The following is a 26860-nucleotide window of genomic DNA, read 5'->3' as shown; positions in this document are numbered from 1 at the left end:
TTTCAGACTGTTTCACACAAACACAGACAGAAGACACAAACACACACACACACACACACACACACACACACACACACACACACACACACACACACAAACACACAATCTGATTATCAAGATATATGGTCTTTTAACTGTGATAAAGTGACAGTAGTGATCATTTGCTTTCACTGATTAATCCCTGGCTCCCATTACTCCTTTTTTGAGATGGTACATATCACCTGTCTATGGCCGCGGTGGTGCATCCGTAGCGTTGTTGCCTCACAGCAAGAGGTTCTCCCATTCGATTCTCGACTGGAGCACCTTCTGTGTGGAGTATGCATGTCCTTCCCACCATCGAGTGGCATTCAAAAGACATGCGTGAATGGGCGTGCCTTCGTTGAAGGTTGGGTGTCGAGCTGGCACCTCGGCACCGTAACAAAAAACTACTGCCAATCATTAGCAGACCGGAGTTCTGCTGTGGCGACCCCTAACCGGAAAAAGCCAAAAGAAGAACAACATCTCACCTGTCTGACAGTAATAAAGTGAATGAAATCCAGCCTGGAGTAATGTATACCACTTATCTCATAAACACACACACATACATAAACACATATCCACACACACACACACACACACACACACACACACACACACACACACACACACACACACACACACACACACACACACACACACGCACAAGCAAACTGTACTAGTTTCAGAGTCTCAGTTATAACCTGCTGATAAAATCTTTTTTTTTTCAGTGAACTGGGATTTAGAGGTTTCCCACCCAGCCAAATACTGTGCACCCATATAAAGCCATTTTTGGGTTGTGTAGTATGTGTAACTGTTTACTGCTTCCCAAGTATATGCTATTAATATCACTGCCACTTAGCGTAACTGCTTCCTTTGATCTTAATTATATAAATCAGTTTTCCCTAATAAAACATGATATCAACCAAATATCCTATATGCATATGCAGTCACCATACTAATGGCTTTCATTACATTTACAAAGGGCATAATTAAACTTAACTTTGTAGAGTGTGTGTGTACGTGTGCGTGCACGCGTGTGTGTTGTGTGTATGTGTGCGCAAACTCGCACACGTGTGTGTGTGTGTGTGTGTGTGTGTGTGTGTGTGTGTGTGTGTGTGTGTCTGTCTGTCTATCTTTCTGTGTATGGGTGGGTGGGTGGTACTTGCAAGCAAGAAAGATGCATAACAGATATCGCCCATGAAATAAACATGGCACCTTGTATCCTTATTTTTCCTTAAGTTGTCTCTTCAGAACAATTTTGCTTCTTTAACGGACTGAAGGCACCAGCACTGTAGCCCAAAGTCCAAAGTAAGTTAAAATTAAAAGGAAACCACAAAAAGACATTTGGGTTTTGGTAAACTCTTAGAATAATACAACACAGATGATAAAAATCTATCCTAAAACCTAAGGTCAAAATATAAACTTTTCTTAAGAATAAATCTTGCGTCCGACTTAGTAGGCCACAAAAAAGCTCAATATATGAAGCAAACTAAAATATGACTCACAATCTCATGTTTTCCACTTGCAGGCAATGTGACTCTGACAAGTCACTTTACATCTGACCCATAAATGAATAATCTCTAACAAACAGCGTTAGTAATTGGTCCATGCACACTGGCCAAAAAGCAAAGTAAATGAAAAAAAGACAAGAATCCAGCTTGTATACATGTAACAGGAGGGCAGAACAAGAAGTGTTAAAATAAAATAACAATTTTTACAGCAAAGTGGCAGTCATAAAGAATATTTCTTTGTAAATTAAAATGAGGTTGAGGTTCAAATAATGACATTAAAAATCACATTTCTTAAAATAATAACTTAAAATGCTTTTGAAAGGATCAGTGCAAGGCCTTACACTGACTCATTCCTGTCAAACGATACTTTAGATTTCTCAGATCTTCAGACTCTACTGCCTTATAACTTGCCATTCCACTTTATTCACCTGTCTGCTCTTACACCAGGACTCATCTACCTGAGACTCACTGTCGAGTACTGTCTGACCGCTCTCTAGCACCACCCAATTCACCAACCCCTTAAAATGCAACTAAGGCAACAACCAGAATGTAGATGCATCAGATCTGTACCTTGAACATTTACTTACTAACTCTCTTTATTTATATATGCAGGACAGCATTCACTGCAGTATATCTGTCATACATAGCATAATGTACTGCTATACAGTTTGCTAGTTTACTGATTTACACTGATCTTTCTACATTGCTGCTAAATGCACTTTACAGGATCTTACTGTTTTGTTAAGCTGCACATTACTTATTGTATCATATTGCTGGTACACTTAACTTCTCAGTTATCTCTCTAAGTAGGTTGTGACTGAAAAGAGGTCTCAGTGGCCTAGTTCACCTCACTGCTAAAAAACAATAAAATAAAATAAAGCAAAGAAAAAAGACAAAGGGTCGGCAACATACAGCATGGTGTGCAATACCATGGTCTCATCTTGTCTGGACTATCTCGGCTCCCTTTACCTACGGCTTCCAGATACTGAACGGGATTGGGTGTAGTTAGTATAGAATTTCACAGCCCTGTTTCTTACTTGTACTTCTCCCTACCAGCATATAACACCAGTTCTACAGAGTCTAGTGCTGAAGCACCTGGAAAATTCTACTGTTGCTTTATTTAGCCTACACAGCAAGGGTTTCCCTTACCTGAAGTGTTTCTGGTCTTATACAGCTCACCAAAATGTTTGTACTCCTCATCTCTGTGGCTGATAGGAATTTCAAGGGTGAATATGGAGAGCTATGATGCACTTGATTTTTGCTAACAGGCACCATGGCTTTGGAAACTTCTCCACCAGTGGTAGAGTCTCCTATGCTGGACAGTTTAAAAGGTTAACACCCATTTTTTGAATTAGCATTTTAGTTTTAAGTTTTAACACTGAAGGCAGTGATTTTTGTTTTAAATTTCACACTATTACTATTTACCTATGGTGTTTTAATCTGTCTTTATACTGTAATAGTGCTAAGTTCTTTGAGTTTTGAATGTGAAGTGTATGGCAATGAGGTCCATTAGAATGGGAAGACTGACCATGAAAATGTGCATTACAGTGGGATTTTGGTACTGTATACCAAGCCAGTCTTGCAAACCAAAGCTCACGATGTATGTATCATGAAATAAATTATTATGCACTCAAATTAGTGAACAGTGTTAAAGATGTCTACCGTGGTGTACCTGGTCGGGGGCACCAAGGAACATAAGGGGTGAGGCTGGAAGGTAGCTAATCTAATCACCCTCACACAGGGTGGGCGGCACAGGAGGTGGGTCTGACTGATGATCTGTCAGTAAGGGTGAGGAGTCAGGCACTGTCTTGCCAGCACAGACATCTATATGTTTTAATTACTAACATCACATTAATGGAGAAGCAGATTGCTTACAGGTTATGCAGTCTGTGTGAGATCCACCAGTGGCTGCTAGGACAGGACTGGGCACATGGAATGAATACAGATCACTGTTACAATATTTAATGAGAAGCAAAGAGGACATACAGAAAGGGGGCAAACAGGATATGTAAGGAGTAGGATGGTGTTAGCAAATGTTAACAGGCTATTTGGGGGAAGATTGGGTACACCAATCCTGATAGCAGGGTATAAGTGAGAAGCTAGGATTTCAACAAGTGACAGAGGGGGTGGCTGAGGACTCTGATCAGCACTGGGATATACAGTGTTTGACGACCCTCCACGAGAATCCTCACCACTGGCATCAGTAGGGGAAAGTTCACTGGGAGGATGACAGGTACACACACAGTATTTCCAGATGCAGCTCTCTGCATCAAGTGCAATTTCCGTTAAGAGCACACAAAGACCACAGTCAGTCCGGGGCTGGTTTCTCACTCTTTCTCCAGATCCCCAATAAGACTCTCCACTGGCATAGCTATAGAGTTGAGATCTCAGCTGAGTCACCAAGCCAAGACCTCCAGCACCCTCTCTGTCCAACCAGTGTTTCGTGCCCCTGCCCAAGTAACTGACACACACACTCTTTGAGGTTTGATTTACACATACACACACACACACACACACACACACACACACACACACACACACACACACACACACACACACACACACACACACACACACACACACACACACCTGGGAAAGGCTGGCACAGGTTTACTAGCTATGACCCCTTCTGCCCAGATTATAAGGTAGTTATCACTGCTACCAGTCACTCCTTATCAGCTACTTTAAGGCCCTTAACAAAGGGTGTCCAATCTTACTGTGTACTATTAATATTAATAAAAATGATAGGTCGACCAAGAGCAAGGCTGTTAGGAGTCGCCCACACAGTGTCACCAAATAAATATGCAAGTACTCTCAAAACTTAAATATTTGTACACAGATCAGTCACAATGAAATGTTTAAATATATTTAATAATAAATAATAAAAGAACAAGACTATACTAAATATATATTCACAGTAACATCAGAGTTCAAAACCACAAGAAATATTTAAAACAACATTGCAGGACAGTCTCAAATAAATAAAGAACAATATCTAAACTAAGTTTCACTATATTCCTGACTGAATCTAAGAGAATTACTATAACCTAAGAACTTACTAATAGAGCAAGACAGAAGTGGTGAATGGATTTTCTAGTTGTCAGGTCCAAGACAGAATGCAAAATGCTCTGTCTCACTACAAGACTTCTCAAAATAATATCTCAAAGATTACTGCTGGGATAGATTGCAGGATGACATCACTTCTCGTCATCTGACTTCTAATCCCCAGGCCAAAACCCTCATTACTGAAGCTGGCAGTATTTACCATCTACCTGTAAAAATATACAGACAAGGGCTTCTCCTCAGATCTCTGGCAGATACTGGAAGTCATAAAACATTTGCATTCCTTCATGCTTTCAAGACTAGTAATTAGTCTACCCTAAAGACAATACAGAAAGTTTCCTAGTACCGAAATGTTGTCTCTTAATGCTTTGAAAAGTGAAAGATACCATCTTTTATGGCCTAGCTATAAAGTAATTTAATTTCAGTTATTTTTCTGAAGTTAACCTCCTGTATACCAGTTTCCACTGTTAAAATATATACATTTAAACAGTTACAACAGTGCGTGTACATTTCTGTTCTTTTCCAGGAGGGCACACTGTGGATCCATTTTAAACAAAAACATTTTACAAATACCTTTTCAACACACACACACTTCTGTACAAGCAGTTTGATATACACATGACATACAGTTCTAATACATTTCTAACACAAGCATCTTATATAAATCATTTCCATATTCACCGATGACATATAATTATTTACAAAATTCCAGATAGCTGGGCTAGCAGTATCTCCTTTCTTCACTTAGTGAACTACATTCAGCACTCTCTATTGGCTGCCTGGATGGAAAGGGTACAATATTATGAGTTCATAGGTATATACTTGGCTAATGATCACAAGGGCCTATACAAGCCTAGCTGCACAATTCAGCCAAATTATGCCCTATGTATAATGGGCATTTATTAGGTGTGGATATGTTAGGAAATTTCTAAAGGTTATGTAGGGAGGTATGTTAGTTTTGGCACAGGTACCATGTGCCTCTGCCTAATAGAAACACAGTGGGGTGGTGGGAGTGTTGGGGGGGACTGCAGACCAGGGGATATTTCTGATTTCACATCCATTGGTGAAGGCTACACTTAAACAGGGTTAGATATGAACTCTGCTTCACATGGATGGAAAATCTGTTCCACAACATGGGGAAAGGGTTTTAAGGCAATCTGTGCAGGACAATGTGTTTATACCCTGGATTTTCCAGGTAAGGAACCTTTGAGGGTATTTTAACTGATGCATATGTCTAGCCAGGTAAATGCCAAAAGGGGCACTCTACTCAATAATGAGTCTGATAAGGGCCAAGTAAATTGGTAGCATGGCTTCATTGAACTGGGATGGCATGCTCTTACTTATAAGTTGGGTGACTCAGAATGATTTTCATATTACCTTCACCACATGTTGGTCACAGGCCAGATAACTATCTACATACGTTCCCAGACCACTTATTACCAGATTAACTCTTAGTAGCATCTTATCAACGGAATAATTAGCCTGAATGACCATTTTCTCAATAGGCACTATAATGTGTTACTTGGCACTGTGTTTTAGTCCGTGACTTTGGCGCCAGTAATTTATCATTGTTAGACTCTTTTGTGAGACAGTTGTGTCATGGGAGAATCTATGATAGCTTATAATTTTCAGTCATCTGCAAACTTAGTTATCCAAGGGCCCTTGACATTAGCTTTTATCTCTGAGAAGCAGACAACAAATAGGAGCTGTCTCAGCAAGGAGCCCTGACGTACCCTGCTGGTGACTGGTCTCTTAGTGGAGGTGGTCTCACCAATTGTGACTTTCTGGGTCCCATCTGTAAGCCAGCTGTTAATCTAGTTATGTAGGGGTTTATTTTCAGCTTGGTGAGTTTGTCGATTATACCTGAGAGGGTTATTGTACTGAACACCTTAGCCAGGTCCAGGTTGGTAGTATGAACTGTTTTCCCCTATCCCGTTGCCTTGGTGACCTTCTCAAAGACGTCTATTAGGTTTAGAAGGCATGACTTTCATTTGACAAAGCCAGACTGGGATGGATCCAGTGTCTGAAGGTTGCATATGTCTTTGTTGAATATTTCCATGACAAATTCTTCCACAACTTTGCATATTAGACTAGTCAGACTAATGGGTTTATAGTTTTCAGGTTTGGTTGATGGACCACCCTTGCGAAGTGGGATAACTGTTGCAGTCCTCCATTGCCATGGTACAAAACCTGTTTTGAGGCTACAGTTGAAAAGTGATTCAATGGTCTTGATAAATCATATTTCAAGCTAGATTTAAGGAAGAAGAGCTGAGGTGGTAATTAATAAATATGTGTGTTAGTGGAGAAATGTAAGGGTATTAAACAAACATTAATGTTTTCTGAAAAGACACCTCTTCTCAGGGCTGGGAAGTTACCAGAAGAGTAACAATTACTTACTCCTCAGGATGAGTACCACTTAGTGAAAGTCCCATTCATCAGTTACTGTTCTGATCACGTGCTTCAGCCATCAAGAAGTACTTCTGTCTATTTTAAATGTCCATATCTATTGAAGTACTAGATGCCATGCAAGGAAGAGTAGGGGGAAGCAGCTGATTTCACATAATTATGATTTCTCTTTGTGTTTGTGCAGTTTTGTAGTGATATATATGTGTATGTATATATATATATATATATATATATATATACAAATATATATATATATATATATATATATATATACACACACACACACACACACACACACACACACACACACACACACACACACAAACATATCCATCCATCCACAACCCCTTTTTCCCATTTTTGCACATGGGGTCGGGGTGTCACTTCAATAGTGACAATCAACTAGAGCCATGCTTTACACCACTGGGTGGCTAGCCCTGCCACATTAGTTCTTCAACATCACGCTCTCACACACACACACACACACACACACACACACACACACACACACACACACACACACACACACACACATACCTATGGCCAATTTATTGTGTCCAATCCACCTACTGCAGGTCTTTGGAATGTGGGAGGAAACTGAAGCACCCGGAAGAAACCCACATGAACACAGGGAGGACATGCAGACTCCACACAGAAGGCATCCCAGCCAAGAATCTAGCCAAGGAACCTCTTGCTGTGATATGACAATACTATCCACTGTGACAGTAGATATATATATATATATATATATATATATATATACACACACACATGGATCTACTTCAGTAGATCTAACCTTTACAAGTTCGAACCACATATGGCCGAGACCATATGTTTGAACTCATAAAAGTCGAACACTGAAGTAAAAACAAATAAAATTACAAAACACAAAACTAAACGTCTATAGCGGGGAGGCTACGCCCCCCCTCCACCCCCCACACCCCCCTTACTTAAATATACCAACTCCGAGATCGCACTACATTACGGAAATGGGAAATCTTCCCTTTCTGCACTGTACAGAGATCTCCATTCAGTCCGATCAAACTTTTACAAGTTTGAACATATGGTCTCAGCCACATGTGGTTCAAACTTGTAAACATACGATCTACTGAAGGGGACCCATATATATATATATATATATATATATATATATATATATATATATATATATATACACACACACACACACACACACACACACACACACACACACACACACACACACACACACACACACAAACTACAGGTGTTTGCATAAGGGTGGCTTAGTCCCATGGCAAAAAGTACTACTTTAATTGCTTTTATTTTACATTTATGCTTATTTTTTCATTAGCTTTCTCAGATATGACTGGATTTTTCTCAAGTGCAGTTGCATAAAAAATATTAGGAGGAGAAAGGACATGAAATCCAGAATCTTTAGTAACATTTTAGTTATTAAATCTGCTTCTTTCATTCTCTGACTGAATAATTTCAATTGTCATTTGAACCCTGTCCTGTGGGACAAACATAATGGAAATGTTTTTGTTTAAAATGGTCTCTAAAAATCTCCTTCTTTGACAGGGTAGTAGATCTGACTTTTGTATATTGGAAACAGTCTGTGGTTTCAGAAATATAGCAGTTGGTTAAACAGTAAGTGCAAAGTGTAAGCCTCTACGGTTTCTGCTTAAATTAAGCAGTTGCTCAAATTTAGTCTGGGAAATTGCAAACTCTGGGTGCATGATATGAACCTATATGATTGGATGGGAGCTAGGAAATTCACCCCGGGGATCACCTCTGTGGCTCTGCTTGACAGGAGCACAGGAAAATAATTTTTTTGGGTGGCAAAAGCCAGGGTACCTTTTTGGCTTGGCTTATATAGGCCCTAGGGCCAATGGCCTAGTACCTACCTATGAACCTATGAACCAATAAGCAGGGCAAAAGATAAAGCAATGAAATAAAAATTTACATTCTCCACCCAGAAGTTTAGAAATCTTGAGTGGGAATTCAAGATAAGGATGTGAAGCTGTACATCCTACATGTCCAGTGTTACCAGAAAGGCATCCTGCTGCAGGTGAGACAGGAGGGTTACTATATTGTTAGCATCTTAAACTTTTTTGTTTTTATAAATGTTTTCAGATTTGGCAAGTATTGAATAGGTCTGCACTGATTCTTTTATCCAGGAAGAATCCTGAATAAGATCACATTCTTCTTTCTACTTCTGGAACCGGCTCCACTGTATAAATGTTTAAAAGATTTTTCAAAACTAAGATTATCAGGGTAAAGCTAATGTTTTGACATAGAAGGGATATGGCTTGAGGTTGGAGTACCCCTTTACACTACCCATTTGATCCATGGGTCTGACAATATCCATTCCTAATGAATTCTGAAAAGAGAAAATCTGTCTGTTATTTGCACTACATTCGGTGCTCCAGCAAAGGATCTGTTAACTTAAGTCTGTAGAAAGCAGTTATTCAAATATGTTGAAATGTGCAACCCTCACAGCCTATGTACTGGAGTCAGTGGGATTAGACAGCTGAAGGATATCCCACACTGGCTGCTAGTGCAAAGGGAAAGACTGCTAAACAGAAATGATGTAGCAGGACCTAAAAGACGAGAGTGAGGTGTGCATACTGGAATGTGCCACTCCTTGGCAGTGGGGGAAACTAAGGTTTGAAACATTACCAGCTTGAACTTTCTGACCCTGATATGCTCGTACAGGTTTGACAATTCCAAGACTAGTATCCACAGACTGTCTTTCATCAAATAAAATTTCAAGGGAGAGGGACAAAATATGGATAACTTAGAATTGGTTAGGGATTTGACTTGGGCAAAAATATCTTCTAAAGCTGCCTTTCAGCACTCTTTCAGTTCATAAATACATGGAAAAATCAGTTCAGATGGCTCAAAATTTTGCAACATTTTTCCAAGGCAAAGATGACATAACCCCAGTCCAATGGATCGGCATACCCAAGGGGTACCACACTAGCAAGACAGGGCAGGATGGCTAAGTCTAGAGAAATCTCTTCCTACTGTTTATACATCTGAACGTCTCAAGGCCGCTCCACACCAGAGTAAATTAAAATGACAGATTCCTAACTATACAGCTTTAACCAAAAAGCTTTTATATCATAAAAAGGAAACCCCTTCTCTGCCCACAGCAGAAGATAGATCTGAGTATGCAAGAAAAAATCTTGACAAAGATCCTTTTTTTAATCATTTGCAAGAGTCAAGTTTCTAATCTATACAATCTCATTTTCATTGTTAAGTGCAAACTTTAAAATAAGCTGTCCTCCCAGGGGTCAATGTCAGATGATCGAGTTTTCAGAAACTCGAAATTCATACAGTTGAGACCATATGATCGGGTTTTTTGAAAAATTGAACATAACCCCCCCCCCCCCAAAAACACAAAAATCTAACTTTTTTACTGTTTTTGTAGGGGGGCAATCCCCCTGCAACCCCGCACCCACTGCAAATTATATATACTAACTTCAAGATCGAACTACAGTGAGGAAAAGGGTAAATTTCTCGATACACACTGTACCGCAATCTCCATTCAAAAGTTTTGAGTTTTCAAAAACTCGATCATATGGTCTCGATCATATCAATTTCAAGTTTCTGAAAACTCGATCAACTGATAGGGATCCCCTCTCAAATATAACACCATAAATTGCACACTTACTACATAATATGCTTCATGAAAAAATACATTTACAAGCATGCATTGAAATTTTTGAAGTGTATAAAACATTACTATCTTTTTTCCAAAGGGAATTCTTCCCACATGGAAGCAGCTTACCAGTCATAGCACCCTTACATATAGCACCAAATTCAAAACACCAACATATATGCAGCCTGATGAATGGATTTTCTCAGCCACAGCCTAAGGAATCTTAACAGCCTTATCTAGCAGAAAGAAACCATTGAAGATCACCTTTCTTACCAGACATAATGGAATGACTTTTTGAATTGAGGCTATGGGATTTAAGCTAATGTACAGTCATCTCAAACAGGGCATCATAATTTTTTAGTAATAATTTCAGACTCTTAAATATAGTTTTCTTGGAACTTCAAAATGTTTATGCAAGGTAGGGTATGGGAAGAAAAAAGAGGAAAAAATTACACAGATAGAAAGCTCATGACGCAATTGCTGCATCCAGAAAGCTGTTCAGTGTTCTGCCATCAACAGCATGAAAGCAAAGTCATATATTTAATGGACCCACACATATCCCATTCAAATCTCCTTTGGTTTCCACATTTCACTGTCGCTTTCATCAAATTCAAAGACTATAAAAAAGGCGGGGGCTATTGTTTTGGTCAAACTGATTTTTTTTTTAAGAAATGTCATGAAAGAGGAATTCACTGAATTAACACTTCTACTAACCAAATGTAAAAGAAAAAGTGGCAGTATTATCTTTATTTTTCTCTAAATCTGGGTCTTTAATGTCATTATTTGAGCTTTCAGAGGCAGTAGCAAATTATGACATACTGTCTATTTTTCTTTACTTCAGACTGTTCGCTGACATATTGCATATATAAGCAACACAACAATAAAGCAGAAGACTTAAATTAAGGCCACAGTTTGCTTCCTGCCAACAGAATGTTTTACAACACATTTCAACTTCAGAAAGAAATCATCTCTACATATACTTTGGAAAAGACAAACATGCAGAGCCAGAATCCATCCAAAAGTTAAAGAAACACCTTGAAACTGGAAACAAAGCAATGTTCCGTTTGTCCATTCAAAGAAACACAATATATCACCTAGCAGACCTGTAAATTCTTATTCAGTTCTGAATATCTCTATGCTTTGTTTGAGATATATAACCAATGCAGCATCTGAGATGACAAAATGCCTGAAAACATAGACTGACATCTCCTATTAAAAACATACATTCCACCAACAACTTCAAATGTTAAAGTACTGTGATACAAAATTACTTTACACTTTTTTTAATTTTCAGTTCAAAACACATCAGGATAGAATACTAAATGAAATGTACTTATCTGCTACACAGAACAGCAAGCACCACTTCTGTCTTGCAAAGCGAGAAAGTGAAACTCAGCTAAGATATGGGCACCTCAAATGGCTTGAAATTCTGATGAGTGTTCCTTCTCTGCATTGCTGAGAAAAGCCTGTAACCAGCTGACTGTGCCTCCCTGGGCTCATTATCCACAGGGACAGAGGAGGAGGAGGAAAAAATATTTGTTGTTATGAACGAGATGGAGAATAGCCTAATACAGATCACCAGACCTTCAGTAAGGAAATATTAGCTGCTATCACAGGTAAGGGGGAGAACTGTATAATGCAGATAGTCTGACCCTTATTGAGTAAGTAATATCTGATGTTATGAATCAGGGGCAGAATAGGGTAATATGTATAATCAGGCCCTTAGGAGATAATATTTGCTGTTATGGAATAGTGTAATACAGATAATCAGGCCATTACCATATCTGAGAATAATAAGGTAAATGAAAATATAAAGAAGCGTATAATATTGCTACATGTTCAGAGCCACTTAAGTATTAAATGTAAAGATACATTGATTCCAAAATATATGGTATCTGAATGAGACTGATTTAGGAAATTTCAGCTTTTATATGAAATCCTAAGAAGATACTGCAAAAAAGGTTTATTTTAGAATAGTTTGGGAATTAAAGCAAAATTCCTACTGGGGCAAAACTGATGTGTTCTGATCACTGTCTTTAGTGTACAGTAAGCTAAATGACTGATTTAATCATGATCTATAAAATATCTTCAATGATTCCTGCTTTGCGGTATATCTCCATGTCTCAAGGATTACATCACAATCAATTAATGAAAATTTACTATATCAATTACCTTGCAATAAAAATATGCATAACTGGCTTTTAAATATGTATTACATCCATCTGTATCCATGCAGAATAATCCCCTTTGCTGGTTAGGACAAGTTAAATCCTTGTAGCATTTAAGTTTTGTATCTATACGTTATTTTTATTGGTAAATGGCTCATTATCTGGTTATAATGAGCTGTAGGCTCCAAGGACTAATGTGCCAGTACCCTAGTGTTGACTAAGTCACAGACATCTCAGGATCAGTAATATATATATATCCTACAGACATTGTGCCTTCTGCACAGTAGGGAGCTTTGCAGAATCTGACAGCTAAGACTTCTTTCGGGTTCTGAAATATCTGCACGTTATTTTTGTGAAGAATGCTAGTTCCACACAAGATGGAATAACCTATGATGGTGCAAAGAAAGTACAGTTGTGTACACTTACCATAAATGCAGATGTTTCAGTGTATTCACTGTTGCAATCCTGACTTGTGGGATTTCCTGCCATGAAAGCCCTTGGCCAGCCCGACTACCGGAGAAAATTCTTTCCTCCTCTTAAGGCTGGTGGACACCATAACCAACGTCAGTAAGCTCAGGTATACAGGGAGCCAGCCTATGTCATGAAATCATTTTTTTCTTCTTCCCTAAAAGGTAGGAGCCCCACTGAATAGTAGGGGACTGAAGAAGCAAACCCCTACAGGAAGAGAGGCCAAAGGGGTTCTCTTGGGCAGAAAAGAGGTTATAAGTATATTATCGTGGGTTAAGGGGTAAGTAAGGACTATTGCAGTCCTGACTTGATTCCTAAATCTGAAAAGACGGAAGAAGGAGATTAGGGAGAAAACAGGATGCCCTGCATGATGTCAGGGGCAAATCCTGCTCTGGACCTAGAAAATGCTGCCAAGTGGTAGTGTTTGTTAAATGTATGCACAGATGACTAGGTAGCAGCTTCCAGGATGTCCTTAATAGGGGCCCCTTTCAAGAAGGTAGCACAGGTTGCAGTATCCCTACTGAAGTGTGACCTGACACTCTCGGGAGATTTTTTGCCATAATGGCTATAACAAAAACAGAGAGTGTGAGATGCATTTGGAAATAGTCAGTTTAGAAGCTGTTTTTCCCCCAAAGCCAGGGTCAAAGGTCACAAAAAGCCAGTCAGATTTTTCTCCAGGCTCTTGTTCTTCAAGATTTATTTATTTATTTATTTTATTGGTACTTACATATTATTGCAACCAGATTTTCAAAGGCCAAACCATTTGCTTAACGATCTTGAAATATTGTAATTAATGATGGAGAAATGCACTATAAAGTGTGTCCTTATAGCACAACATTGTCTTTTTTGTAGTGATGATAAAAAAATGTAGAAAACATACTTGAAGGGACTGCACATCACTTGTTGGAGTAATATTGACTAGAAAACATCTGCCGTGAAAACCCAGCCTTCCCAGAAAAAAAGACTGCTTTCAATTAAAACTGACTGCAATTGCAGAAAATGTCCGACCACATGCTAACACAAAACCACACAGTGTACAATGTACATCATTACAGCAGTAATAATATCAATCATCGGTGTACTACAATCTAGGTTTTTTTAGAACACGCCCCCGTCACAAAGCCAAAAAAGCACTACTCCCAACTTTCTGTACTAAAATCGACCATGGAATCAGATGTCAACATCATCCACCCTCATAACGTATAATCATTAACAATGCAGTGGTTCTTTGTACATTGATTAAAACCTAGGTTACAAATAAAATGTTTACCAAAAGCAAACTGCCCACCTCTGTGTTTTCCCTCTAGTAAATATTCCTTGTACACCATGAAAGTATTCCTACCGACACTATGAAACCAGCCGTGATAACTGAAGTGTGCATCTGTAATGCACCCAAAACAGGAAGAGGATTTCTTCAATTGTTCTTGTTCCTGAAAGTAATGCAAACTTTTTGGCCAGTACTAAGGACTATGATTAGCACTTTGAAGAGTTTCAGGCGAAAATCTGGCTGCGATAATATGTAAGTACCATTTTATTTTACATTTGTTAACCGGGGGTGTCTGACTGAGCCGAAAAGGCCCTTTTTCAGCAGAGGCCCAGGGAGAAAAGATCCACAAAGAAAAATTACAGATACATTTAGTTATTTAGACATGATCAGTATACACACAAATTACAAAAGACATGTTTTTACAGTGGTATGCAGCACATCAACAGTTGCAGTGGAGAGAACAAACAAAAAAATATTAATTTAAAAATAAAGGTAATTAATAGATTTGTGGTGTACAACTGAAATTTGGAACATAGGTAGAATACATACATAGTACACAGGTACAGTACATACATTGTAGATTAGCCAGTGTTTGTGTGTAAGATTGAAAACTATTATCAAGTACTCTAGATTTAGTATGTATACCTTATCATCTTTCACTAGCCTGGGGAGCAATCATGGGCACTGCCAACTTTGCTTGAGATGTTGCCTGATAAGGTCTTTAAAGGAGGCTTTAGATTACGTGTTTTAAATGCTAGTGGGGACAGAGTTCCACTTTTTAGCCACTGAACTACTATATAGCACATCTCCAAAGCTAATGTAGTTGTTGGTGACTTCTAGTAGTAGTTTGCTTAATGACCTAAGAGGCCTTTTGGCTGAGTGATGTTGTACTAGTTTTTTGAGAGCAGGACACTTATTGGGGAGGTAAGAGATCGAATGACAGAAGCAGAGCTGATTGTAGGTTAGGAGGTTGAGCAGTTCAAGCCAGTGGAGCTGTCTCAAAGCAGTACAGTAGTTCTATATGAGCAATGTGCAGCAAAGCGGGCAATTCTGTTATAGCAGGCTTCCATTTTGCTTAGTTCAGTTTTGTTGCGATTAGTCAGAATGGGAGATGCATAGGGTAGGGTGGATAGAAGTTGGGAGCGAGCAATGGCTGATCTTGTGTTGTTGGTAAGAAATGGTTTTATATGGTAGAGTGATCCCAGTTTGGCATGTACTTTTTTAATAGTTAAGTTGAGATGACTATCAAATTTTAAGTGGGAGTCTATGGTTATTCCCAATAGCTTAGCCTGTGCCACTGGAGCGATTGGAGTAGCATTTGTGGAGTAGATAGTGAATTGACTGTTATCAGTGTTTTTGTTAGAACTGGTTATAATCATAAGCTGAGTTTTCTTTGGACTGAGGATAATTTGGGCTTTGGTAAGGTAGTTTTCAACATCAGAGAATGCTAGTTGAGTTGTTTGCAGGAGGGTTGGAATTTTATGTGCAGCACAGATTAAGGTAGTGTCATCTGCATACTGAATGATAGATGCATGCTGTATGGAGTGGAGGTATGGAGGTCATTTGTGAAGACTGTGATTAGTAGTGGTCGTAAGATAGAACCCTGTGGGACTCCTATAGCTATGGGCAGCTGAGGAGAGAGAGAATTTTCCCATTTCACAGCTTGGTACCTGTCAGGTAAGTAGCTTTGGAACCAGGTAAGAGTGGAATTTGATAGGTGATATTGGTTTGGTTTGTTTAGCAGGATTTGGTGTGAGACTGTGTCAAATGCTTTGGACATATCCAAAAAAAGAGTTGACACCTGCAGGCCTTCATTTTTGAGACTGTTTACTGTGTCTGTGAAGCAGAGGAGGGCTGTAGTGGTACTATGGGCAGGTCTGAAACCATGCTGAGTAGGTGACAGGATGATGCTGTCTAGGAGATAGTTTAGCATCTGGGTATGGATGCATTTTCTAGGATTTTGGCCTGGGGGGACAGTAAAGTAATGGGTCTGTAGTTATTAAGTTCAGTGGAGGTCCCGCCTTTATGTATGGGTATAACATAGGATATGTTCCAGAGTTTGGGCACATAGTTTCCAACAACTGATCTGTTTATGAGAGTGGAGTCTGGGATAGCAATAGCATCTGCTAAGAGTTTCAAGAAATAGCTGGGGAGTAGGTCGGCTGCTGTTGATGAGCTTTTTAGTTTGGAGAGCATGCTTTTGATTGAAGTGGTGGAAACTGTTTTGAGGGTAAAGCTTGTATCAGTGTTATTTGTGTTTGGGGAGACAATGAGGAAGGAACTGTCCTGTGATACTAAGGATAGAATTGAGTTCACAAAGTGGGAGTTGAATTGTGTTTCGATGGGAACTTTAGTGTCAGGGGTGGTTGGTTTGGGGGTAGCCGTTTGGGTGGATTTTAGTAGCTGGTTTACATTTTTCCAACATTTTTGGGGGTTGCGTTGGTATTTAGTTTGTAATGTCATGTAGTAGGAATTTTTGTCCAGCCTAATGCATTTTTTTGCACGACTACGCAGTTCTTGGTACTTAGTTAGGCTTTGTGTTTCTTTGTTTTTTTTGATAGTAAAGCCAGGCAATGTCTCTGGACTTGAGGATTTGTTTTGTTTCTTTACTGAGCCAGGGGTTTGTAGAGGTTCTAACTTTGATTTTGCACAATGGAGCGACAGTGTCTAGGTGTTGTAGAAATGATTTGTTGAAATATGCTACAGCCTGGTCAAGTGGGAGGGTTTTTAGGTCCAGTCACAGTTACAGAGTAAAGTATTGAGGACCTCAGGAGAGATTTTTTTTGTGTTTCTAGTGCATATATAGTTAGTGGTTTTGCATATGCTTGTTCTACTATGTATAAAGTATATTATGTTGTGGTCAGTTAAGGTGTCTGGGAGACTGCCTGTGTGAGGGTACAATGTGGGGTTGTTAGTTAGGACCCAGTCAAGGATGGATTCCCTTTTAGATTTTGTATCTCATCTAGTTGGAATTTGGACTAGGTGCTGGTAGCCATGGAGATTTATTAGATTACTTGGTGGTTCTGATATACAAGTGAACCAATCAAGGTTGAAGGCCCCCAGAATAAGGGTTTCCTGTGAGTATGTGGAAGAACACCAGGATAAAAAGTCTTCAAGACTAGCAGGTGTATTACCAGGTGGGATATAGATCATAATTGTGGTCATGACCTTTTTTGGGTGAAATTGAAGTTGTGAGATAAGTATGTCCCAATTATTGGGGGAGGGGTAGGAGTTTGGTAATTGACATACAGTTAAGTTGGACTTGTACAGTAAGTCAGTTCCACCCCTTTTACGAAGTGGTCTGTCTTGTCTAATGATATTGTAGCCAGTAGGGAGAACTTCTGAGTTAGCTGTTTTTATTTAGCCAGGTTTCTGTTAAAGCAACTATGTCTAGGGAGTAGTGTGCTATTGTAGCCTGGAATTCAGGAATTTTATTTTTGATACTTCTAATATTAATATTTAGCATTAAAAGATGGTTGGTTTTGCTGCTGTTGTTGATTTGCCCAGGGATGAAGATAGTGGGGGTGTTATGTTCTGACATTTGTGTTGGAGCAGTTTGTGTTGGACAGGATGGATTTGGGCCTGGGTTGGGGTGGATATCCCCACTTATGGTGAGCCTGGAGTTAAAATGGTTATACAGATGTTGGAGTTTGGTGAGGAGTGTGAGAAAGTATTGTATTTTTTTTTTGAGTAGGAATGAGGGCATATGTGTTTAGTTCTGAATTGGTCCATTATGTAGTTCTTGAACAATTGTGGGCAGATATTATTATAATGTGTGGTGTCTGTATATGAGAGTGCATAATGTAGTGTTGTGCTACTAAGTTTAAGGATATTGTTAGAGTGATAACTTGTGGTGTTGTAAAGAATTATGAAAAGACAGACTAGACTTAGTTGTGTGATAGTCATGGTTATAAAGTTTAAGTTGGTTCTAGGTGGGGGGGGGGTTCTGAATAGGAATTATAGGGTTGCACTATATGTGGATGGGGAAAGTAGTGTGGGTGATGTAAAAAATGCCTAGTGGGAATGAGAGTGATTGGGAGTATTTTGTGTGGAGCAAGTTGGTGTGGTATAATGTGATATGACTTGAGGAGCTGTGATTGGTGGAGGTGAGCTGTGGGTGTGGCTGTGATTACTATATATGTGGAGGTAGTGGGGGCGGGAGGGAAGAGGGGGAAGGGCAGGGGAGCAGAGAGAGCCCAAGCGTTAGCGAGGGTGAACGGAGCGCGGCAGAGCCCACCAAGACAAGAGAAAAAAGTATTACTTTACAAATCTGAACACTTTAAACAAATTCCTGAGGTCTAATGGCTTACCAGCAAGCAGAATGTAATTGTTGAAGAGCACTTGTGTCCTGGTGGGAGACTAGAAATTTAAAGATGGCTCCATGCTCAGCAGGATTCTAATATAGATTTAGTATTGGGGGAGGGAGATAGCACAAGGGGTGTAAACCAGGTGGAATGCAAAGAAACCAGAGAGGCAATCAGTGGAAATCAGTGAAGGCCTCAGAGGGGGTAAGTAATAATTCAAACTACCTGTAAAGTGAAGGAGAGAAGAGACAGCACAGTTTATTCTTCACACTGACTTACTGATTAGTAACCAGTTTGTGCACAGATTAGAGTAGGGAGATACATTAGCAATGAAGGGGAATGTATTGAGATGCAAATAAACAGGTGGGCCTCCAAGTGATACAAACTAAGGCAGAAAGCACTGAGAGGGCTGCTTGATGGTTAATTTAGTCACAGGGATCTGAATTAAATGTATACTGTCTATTGGACAGTTAGGATTACTGTACTAGCTGGTGGAGGGGGGTAGGACACAAGGCTACAACAGTCAGTTTTATTAGCATGCTGAGAACTACTAAGAAATACTGCTAATGTAATAGCTTCACTCTCATAAAACATACAAGTAGAATGCCTGGGTGGACTGACCCTGCTCTTGAGGCTCAAAATGTATTCCCTTGTTTAGTTTGCAGTACTGATTCCTTCTTATACTGTATGAGTGGAGTGGTAGCTGCAGACTGCAGATTTGCTTGAGTGTGCTCCTGCTCTTGAGGCTCAAAATGTATATCCTTGTTTAGTTTGCAGTACTGATTCCTTCTTATACTATATGGGTGGAGTGGTAGCCGCAGACTACAGATATGTTTGAGTGTGCTCCTGCTCTTGAGGCTCAAAATGTACATCCTTGTTTAGTTTGCAGTACTGACTCCTTCTTATACTATATGGTTGAAGTGGTAGCTGCAGACTGCAGATTTGCTTGAGTGTGCTCAGCAAGCAGAATGTAATTGCTGAAGAGCACTTGTGTCCTGGTGGGAGACTAGAAATTTAAAAAAGATAGTAGCGGAGTTGCCTATGCACATCCAAAGAATGGAGTATTCTTTCCCATTTGTTCTGGGGGTGGGGAAATAATGTAGGTAGGTGAAACACTTGTTTAGAGAAGTGTCAGTGACCACCTTGGGCATGAATGATGGGTTATTTCTGAGGGAAACCCTGTATGGGTGGAATATGAGGAATGACTTCATCACCATGGCAGCCTGCAGTTCAGAGACTCTCCTGGCTGAGGTGATAGCCAGCAGCAGGGCAGTTTTCCAAGTTAGAAACTTTAGATAAGCAGAGGCTGCCAGTTCAAAAGGTTTCCAGAACAAAATTAAGGTCCCATGGAGGGGTAGGTTGTCTCCTGGAAGGTCTGATGTGGATGACTCCCCTAAGAAATTGTCTTAACAGGGGATGGTAAAAGACAGGAGGAGGAGGAGCAGGTATATGGGCCAAAATGGCAGATGCATGGATTTTTATGGAGGAGTAGGAAAGGCCTTTATCAACCAGACTAGCTAGGTAATCCAGAATGGCAGAAATCTGGGCCGAATACAACTGTGGTGCTGCTGCTGGCATTAGATGGAAAATCTTTTCCACTTAGCTCTGTATGATTTCCTAGTGCTAGGCCTTCTGGATTCCTGAAGAATGTCCTGAACCTGTTAGTTAGGTTAAGCTTGTTCCTGGATGCTGTGAAATTATCCAAGCTGAAAGGCTGAGCATCTGCAGGCTAGGGTGCACAATCCTTCCCTTGTCCTGAGTGAGAAGGTTGACTCTCTGAGGCAGCAGCCATGGAGCCTGGTTGGTTAGTTCGAGAAGCAGAGGGCACCAGTGTTGCCCGGGCCAATCTGGGGCTATCAGTATTGCTCTTAGGCCCTCCTCCTATTTTTATAAGCACTTGAAGTAGTAGGGGTAAGGGGGGAGAGAATGCATAAATGAAGAGATGAGTCCAAAGGAAGGAGAAAACATCTGTTCTCCAGGCTGATTTCTGTTTGATACTGGAACAGAATCTTTCCAGTTAAGCATTTTCCTTGGTGGCAAAGAGGTCTATCTGTGGGATTCCCTATCTGTGGGCCATGCTGAGAAAATAATTCCTGATGCAGATGCCATTCATGCGGTTCATCAAGTTTCTGCTGTGATGATCTGAGTATCTTGAGCCCCTGGGAGTTATTATGCCAGGAGGTGCAACCCTAGAGAATGAGCAGTTTCCCAAACTTGCATCGTTAGGTGGCAAACAGGGTAAGAGTCGATGCTCCCCTACTTGTTTATGTACCACATAACTGTGATGTTGTCTGTTTTGAATAACAGGACCCCTGGTTCCCATTTTTCCATGAAAGCTATCAGGCCTTTTTTGCAAAGCTATAAGTTCTTTCTAGTTTATGTGTCTGTCCTTGAACTGAACTTCCCACTTCCCTTGGGATTGTAAATGTTGAAAGTGGAGCCCCCAGACTATCTTGTAGTTATATTTGGTGAGAGTTTGGCCCTAGGGAGTGAATCTGAATGGAAGGCCTCGATTGCAGGCAGAAGTCTGTACCCACCATGCAAACTCATCTTAGAGACAAGGAATCAGGTGTATGTGGTTGTCAGAGGCTGATACTAGTGGCACCATACATTTCTGAGCTACTGCTAGAGTTTCCTCATGTGCAGCCTGGCCAGGGGAACCATGAGAATACAAGATGCCAAGTATGCCAGTGCTCAGAGAAACTCTCTGGCTGAGATGCATTGTTTCTGCTGGATTCTTGGAAAGCAGTGGGTCAAAAAGGAGACCTTGTCTGGAGGAAGAAAGGCTTTTTGAAGTGACAATTCCAGGAGTGCCTCCAGGAAAACTATCCTGCTAGTTGGAACAATGTTGGATTTTTGCAGATTTATTGTGAAGGCCAGAGAGGCCAAGAGGTCTTGGATAAACTTTCAATAGATCCTTGTGAAATGTTGATAGATCTGTGGTCTGTATCAGACAATCATCCAGGTAGGGGGAAATATGGACCCCTCTGGTCCTGGAGAAGGTAATTGCAGGGGCTAAGCACTTGATAAAACCCCCTGGAGCAGTAGACAAGCCAAAGGGTAGCACTGAAAATTGACAGTGACTGGTACCTGCTCTGAAGAGAAGAAAGCTTCTGTGTGATTCTTGATTTGGGATGTGCAGGTAGGCATGTTTTATATCCAAAGAACCCATAAAGGCCAGTGGGGCTATCATGGGTGGGAGTTTTTGAAGAGTCAACATTTTGAATTTTGGAACCAGGAGAAACTGATTGAGGTTGGACAGGTCTAAGATGGGACACCAACAGCCTTCTTTTCTGGGAACCAGGAATAACCTGGAGTAGAACCCTTCACATTTTTGATGTTCTGGACCTGGTTCCATTGATCCCTGAGAGCACAAAATCTGGATTTGAAAAAGGGCCTCTGTTTTTTTATTCTGAGGAATATCTGGATAGCCTGAGTATTTTAAAGGTTCTTTGAAAGTGAGTTTGTAACTATTTGAATTAATGTCCAGAACTCTCTTGTCTGAAGTGAAGTGAGTCCAGTTTTGTTTGAACAGGGGCACCCTTCCTCCTAGTCTTGTGGGGGGGAAGGGGGGTTATTGTTGCTCTCTGGCAGAAGCCTGGGGCCTTGCCTTGAAGTTTCTGAGGTCCATTTCCTGGGTATCTGCAGCTGTTCCTGCTGCCTATGAGTCCTTTCCAGCTGAGTTTTCCTCTGTCTGCCTCTAGGTTGGGAGGAAAAGGACTAGTGTTTAGTGGGGAAACTGCTACTAAACCTAGTCTTGCAAAGTCTGCATAGACTTAGCTTTGTCCTCCATCTTTTTAAGAAAAGCCTCAGCTTTAGGTCCAAAGAGGAATTTCTTGTCAAGGGTAGCATCAAGAAGGTTGGATTTAACATGGTCAGGAGGAGATTGTTCCCTAAGCCATTTATGCCTTCTAATAACCTGAGTCAGGATAGCTGCCTGCCTAGAAGCCTCCACAGCATCATGGGAGTCCTGTACCCTATAAAACCTGTATGGTTTATGAGGGGCTGGGGGAAGAGTGTCAGGATTCAAGGAGCAATCCTGGAAGACATCCAGACCAAGAGGTTTGTGCTCTGGCAGATCCAGAAACTCCTTGATTCTCTTTTTTGACTAAGCGTATTCCTGTGCTTCCCACTGGAAATGTTCCCTCACAGCGTGGAGGGTCTCACCAAAGGTGATATCCTTGGGGGGGGGCAGAGGCCAGGTTCTCTTCTTAATCAGAATCGTCAAAAGAAGCGAGGGAGGGTCCTTCTTCAGAACCAGACCCCTCTAGGTCTGAATCCTCATCAGATTCAAAAGGATCTGGGAAGTCCTCAGAAGAAGGATCCTTTTTCCTTTTACCTGGGGAGGTATCCCCAGCTGCTTGTCTAGACCTAGCTATGGAGATCATGTTTTCAGCTAGTCTAACTAAGTCCTGTTGGTATCCTTGATAAAGGGAGCCAGTAGGCCTAGGCAAAGTTCTCAACAGCAGTACCTTTCTTAGGAGCCGCTTCAGCCTTAGGCTTAGGGATGTCCAACATCCCAATGCTTGTCTCTCTGGAAGAAAGATGAACTGGTGTAGGACAAAGCCACAAAGGAATGTCACCAGAACAGAGCACTCTTCTGAAGCCTAGGCCTGCAGAGCGTCCCCAGACCTGACCAACAAGATGAAAGCAAGGGCCTGTGCAGAAGTAGAGGAACTCAAAGGCATGTTGGACTCTGAATGGGTCTCAACAGAGGCCTGCATCACTACCTCAGACACAGAAGGGGACTGCGAAAGTGCCTTGCCTTCTTCAACAATCACAAGCCTAGAAGGAGAAACAGATGGAGAATGGTTGTCATCCGAGTACCTAAGCTTGGATCTCTTATCTTTTTCTCTCTTACACCTAGGCTACGCAACCTCTGAAAGACTGGCGGACACCATTAGACGCTGATGAGAAGATTCAAGACTAAGGAATCTAGCTAAAAATCTCAGCCCTACGTCTGATCTTTCTAGAGTTAAAGTGGGCACAAAAGCGGCAACTAGGGACATATTAATCCGGGCCTAAACAGGTGTCACAAAGAAAGTGGAAGTCTCTGTATGGGATTTGCTTACCACAGTGGAAACAAGTATTTACTTTATCTGACACGAGTTTAAGGCAAAAGAAATCAGTTACAAAATGCGGTACTTATCTTTCGGATGACTTCTATCTGGTGTGGCCCAATCAACGCACTGAAACACTACTTCAGGCTACGATGACAAGAAAAGACTAATTTCATGATGTAGGCTGCCTCCCTATATACCCAAGTGTACTGACGTTGGTTAGGGTGTTTGCCAGACTTAGCAGGAGGAAAGAATTTGCTCTGGTAGTCGGGCCGCCCAAGGGCTTTCACGGCAGGAAATCCCACATGTCAGAACTACAACAGTGAAACACAAAGAACACTGTTAGTTCCACAGGACATGGGATGAGCTATAGAGGTGCAAAGAATGTTAGTTCCACAGGACAAGGGATGACCTATACTGGTGTGAAAAATGCTAGTTCCACACGACATGGGATGACCTATAATGGAATCACTCTCTTCTCACTACATTGATTGTGATATGCAGCGTCTATATCATGTTATCGAAATTTTACTACATCGAATCACTAAAGGTCGGCCTCTAGTGATCGATGCAGTAACACATCGAATAATGTTAAAAAACAAACAAGCAAGCAAACAAAAATAAAAACTAACTAGCGTAGGCAGGAGGGCAAGCCCCCCCTGCACCCCCCACGTGGGGGGCTGCATCCTCCACACCCCCCCTACTTAAATATTCCAACTCACAGACCACACTACATTGAGGTAAATGGAAATCTCCCCCTACGGAGATTTCCGTTTACCTGCACAATGTTCTGCACTTTCGATGTTGTGCTGCCTAAAATATCAGCTTCGATATTGTCGGCTTTCGACATCGTGAAGTAGACCTGAGATGCAATAGTGCTACAATGTGTATAACTACTGGTTACTGTTTCTCTGGCCACACTCCCTACTCCTGTTCTACAGTAAACTCTGAGTTAACCAGCACCCTTGGGGATTGGTAGATGTCGGATATGTGTAATTTCTGGTTGCTTGAGAGTTACTTTTAAAAACAGAGCTTACAAATACTGTAATCTATACTACACCATACCATAAACACTACATTGATTTGATTTTAATATTGAAATACAGTAATTAAAAGCCTGGCTGTAATAATAATATTTTACACTTATATTGCCGCTAGAAAGTGTGGCATGCAGAACAGTTTTCAGTGGCACCCTGAGTGGATTGAAATTGAATGAATTGAACAGAGAGAGAGAAAGCAAGAGAGAGTAAATGCATGTATGAAAGCAGAAACGACTGCGTGTGAGAGATTGGAGAGCTGTATTAAAGCTAAAGACAGTGTGTGTGAGAGACTGGAGAGAGAAAGAGTGAGTGAATGCATGTATGAAAGCAGAAGCAAAAGTGTGTGAGAGATTGGAGAGAGAATGCAATCTGATGCAAACTGACTGAGTGAGTATGGAGCAAGTGTTGACATTTTATCAATTTAACTTGTTTGGTTTGACTTGTTCTTAGGTTGGGGAGAGAAGGAATTTATTTGTATCTTCCTTTTTAAAACTTTAAAACTCTAAAAACATAAGGTGTTTCTGCGGGGGGGAAATAGAAAGTGCAATACATGAAAAACTGAATTGTTCATACTGTACTGTATTTCTTAGATTTTTCTTTCTGGTTGCATGAGATTTCTGGATGCTTGAGTTCCAATTAACTGAGAGTTTACTGTACCTACACTCAGTTGTCTTCAGGCTGGCAAAAAGGACCTCAACTAAGTGTTATGGTGACCATAATATATTGTTATTTTCAACTCTACCAGTTACTTGATGTGATCATGCCATATCACTATTTAGTACTCTTCCCTGGACATTAAAAGCTAATATATATTAGCTTTTAATGTCCAGGGAAGAGTACTAAATAGTGATATGGCATGGTCACATCAAGTAACTGGTAGAGTTGAAAAAAAAAAAAAAAAATATATATATATATATATATATATATATATATATATATATATATATATATAGTACTTAAATGACATAACAAAAACAACAACAATAATGTGATGAGTACAGCAAATAGTTTTAGATTTTCCTGAAAGGTCCCTCTTCATCCTCTTCATTCAGCATACATATTACAAATTTTAAAGTCTGGGTAGGTGCAGAAAAGCAAATGCAAATATTCTGTGCACAGCATAAATTCAGAATTCCTGGCCCAGTGCAGTAGAGGAAACACAAATGCACATACGCACACACACAAAAAAGCTTTATAGCTGTGCAAAAAAGGTAACTTTCTCGCTGTACTCACTCTTACAAAGTTGTCAGGGAACAAACCTCTTCTGCCATTGAATTCACCTTCCCACCAGCCTCCTTCTTCCTTTGTAATGTTTGTGATGATATCGCCTACTGTGATGGTCAGCTCGTCCTCTTGCTGAGCTTCATAGTCAAACTCCACTATCGCTTCCACTGAGGAAAAAAAAAAATTAAAAAGAGTAGGCTTAGAACAGTGCTGTGTAACAGTATAGCTCAGCCGATTACTACTGACCAGATTCCAGTCTTACGAAGCCTGAAAGTAAATAGCTGTCAATAAGCTGCAAAAACTGAATGTTTTCAGAAACCAATTCAATTAGCTGCTTGATTTTCCATTTGTGTGACTTTACAGTATTTCAGAAAAGACCTGGTACTTACTTTTGTCATCCCAGCTATATTACATCATGTTCATTACTAAGATTGTTATAACTGTGGCAGTTTAAACCTGCCTGACCACATCTGGACCAAATTTACCAGTTACTTTCCATCTGCTAAAAAACATCTCTAAATTTATTATACAAAATATTTTTACATATGTTTTTTCTGCTGTTTTCCAGAATAAGATGCCCTCCGAGCTATAACCCTAGTTTATTTACTATAATTGTAAATTTATTTAGATGGACTGAAAAGGGAATAGAGAGTCATATACTAAGGACAAGAACCAGGTCATGGCA

The 26860-nt window shown here is 40.3% G+C and overlaps 1 protein-coding gene across 5 annotated transcripts in view; it reads right to left on the bottom strand.

The window, feature by feature from the left end:
• The window catches only part of SH3KBP1 (SH3 domain containing kinase binding protein 1), a 1961420-nt gene that overhangs the window by 1299106 nt on the left and 635454 nt on the right, over window positions 1-26860 (bottom strand). For 4 of the 5 annotated variants that reach the window (XM_044072267.1, XM_044072266.1, XM_044072264.1 and 1 more), the window contains exon 2: window positions 26185-26342. In XM_044072267.1, the coding sequence (XP_043928202.1) occupies window positions 26185-26342 (158 nt within the window). Of the gene's footprint in view, window positions 1-26184; window positions 26343-26860 lie in introns of those variants that run through there. The other variant, XM_044072269.1, reaches the window with a different exon arrangement.

Source organism: Protopterus annectens, chromosome 5.part0 (genome assembly GCF_019279795.1).
Source record: "Protopterus annectens isolate FY-2018-M chromosome 5.part0, PAN1.0, whole genome shotgun sequence".
Classification (NCBI taxonomy): domain Eukaryota; kingdom Metazoa; phylum Chordata; order Ceratodontiformes; family Protopteridae; genus Protopterus; species Protopterus annectens.
This window is presented reverse-complemented; position numbering and strand designations above follow the sequence as displayed.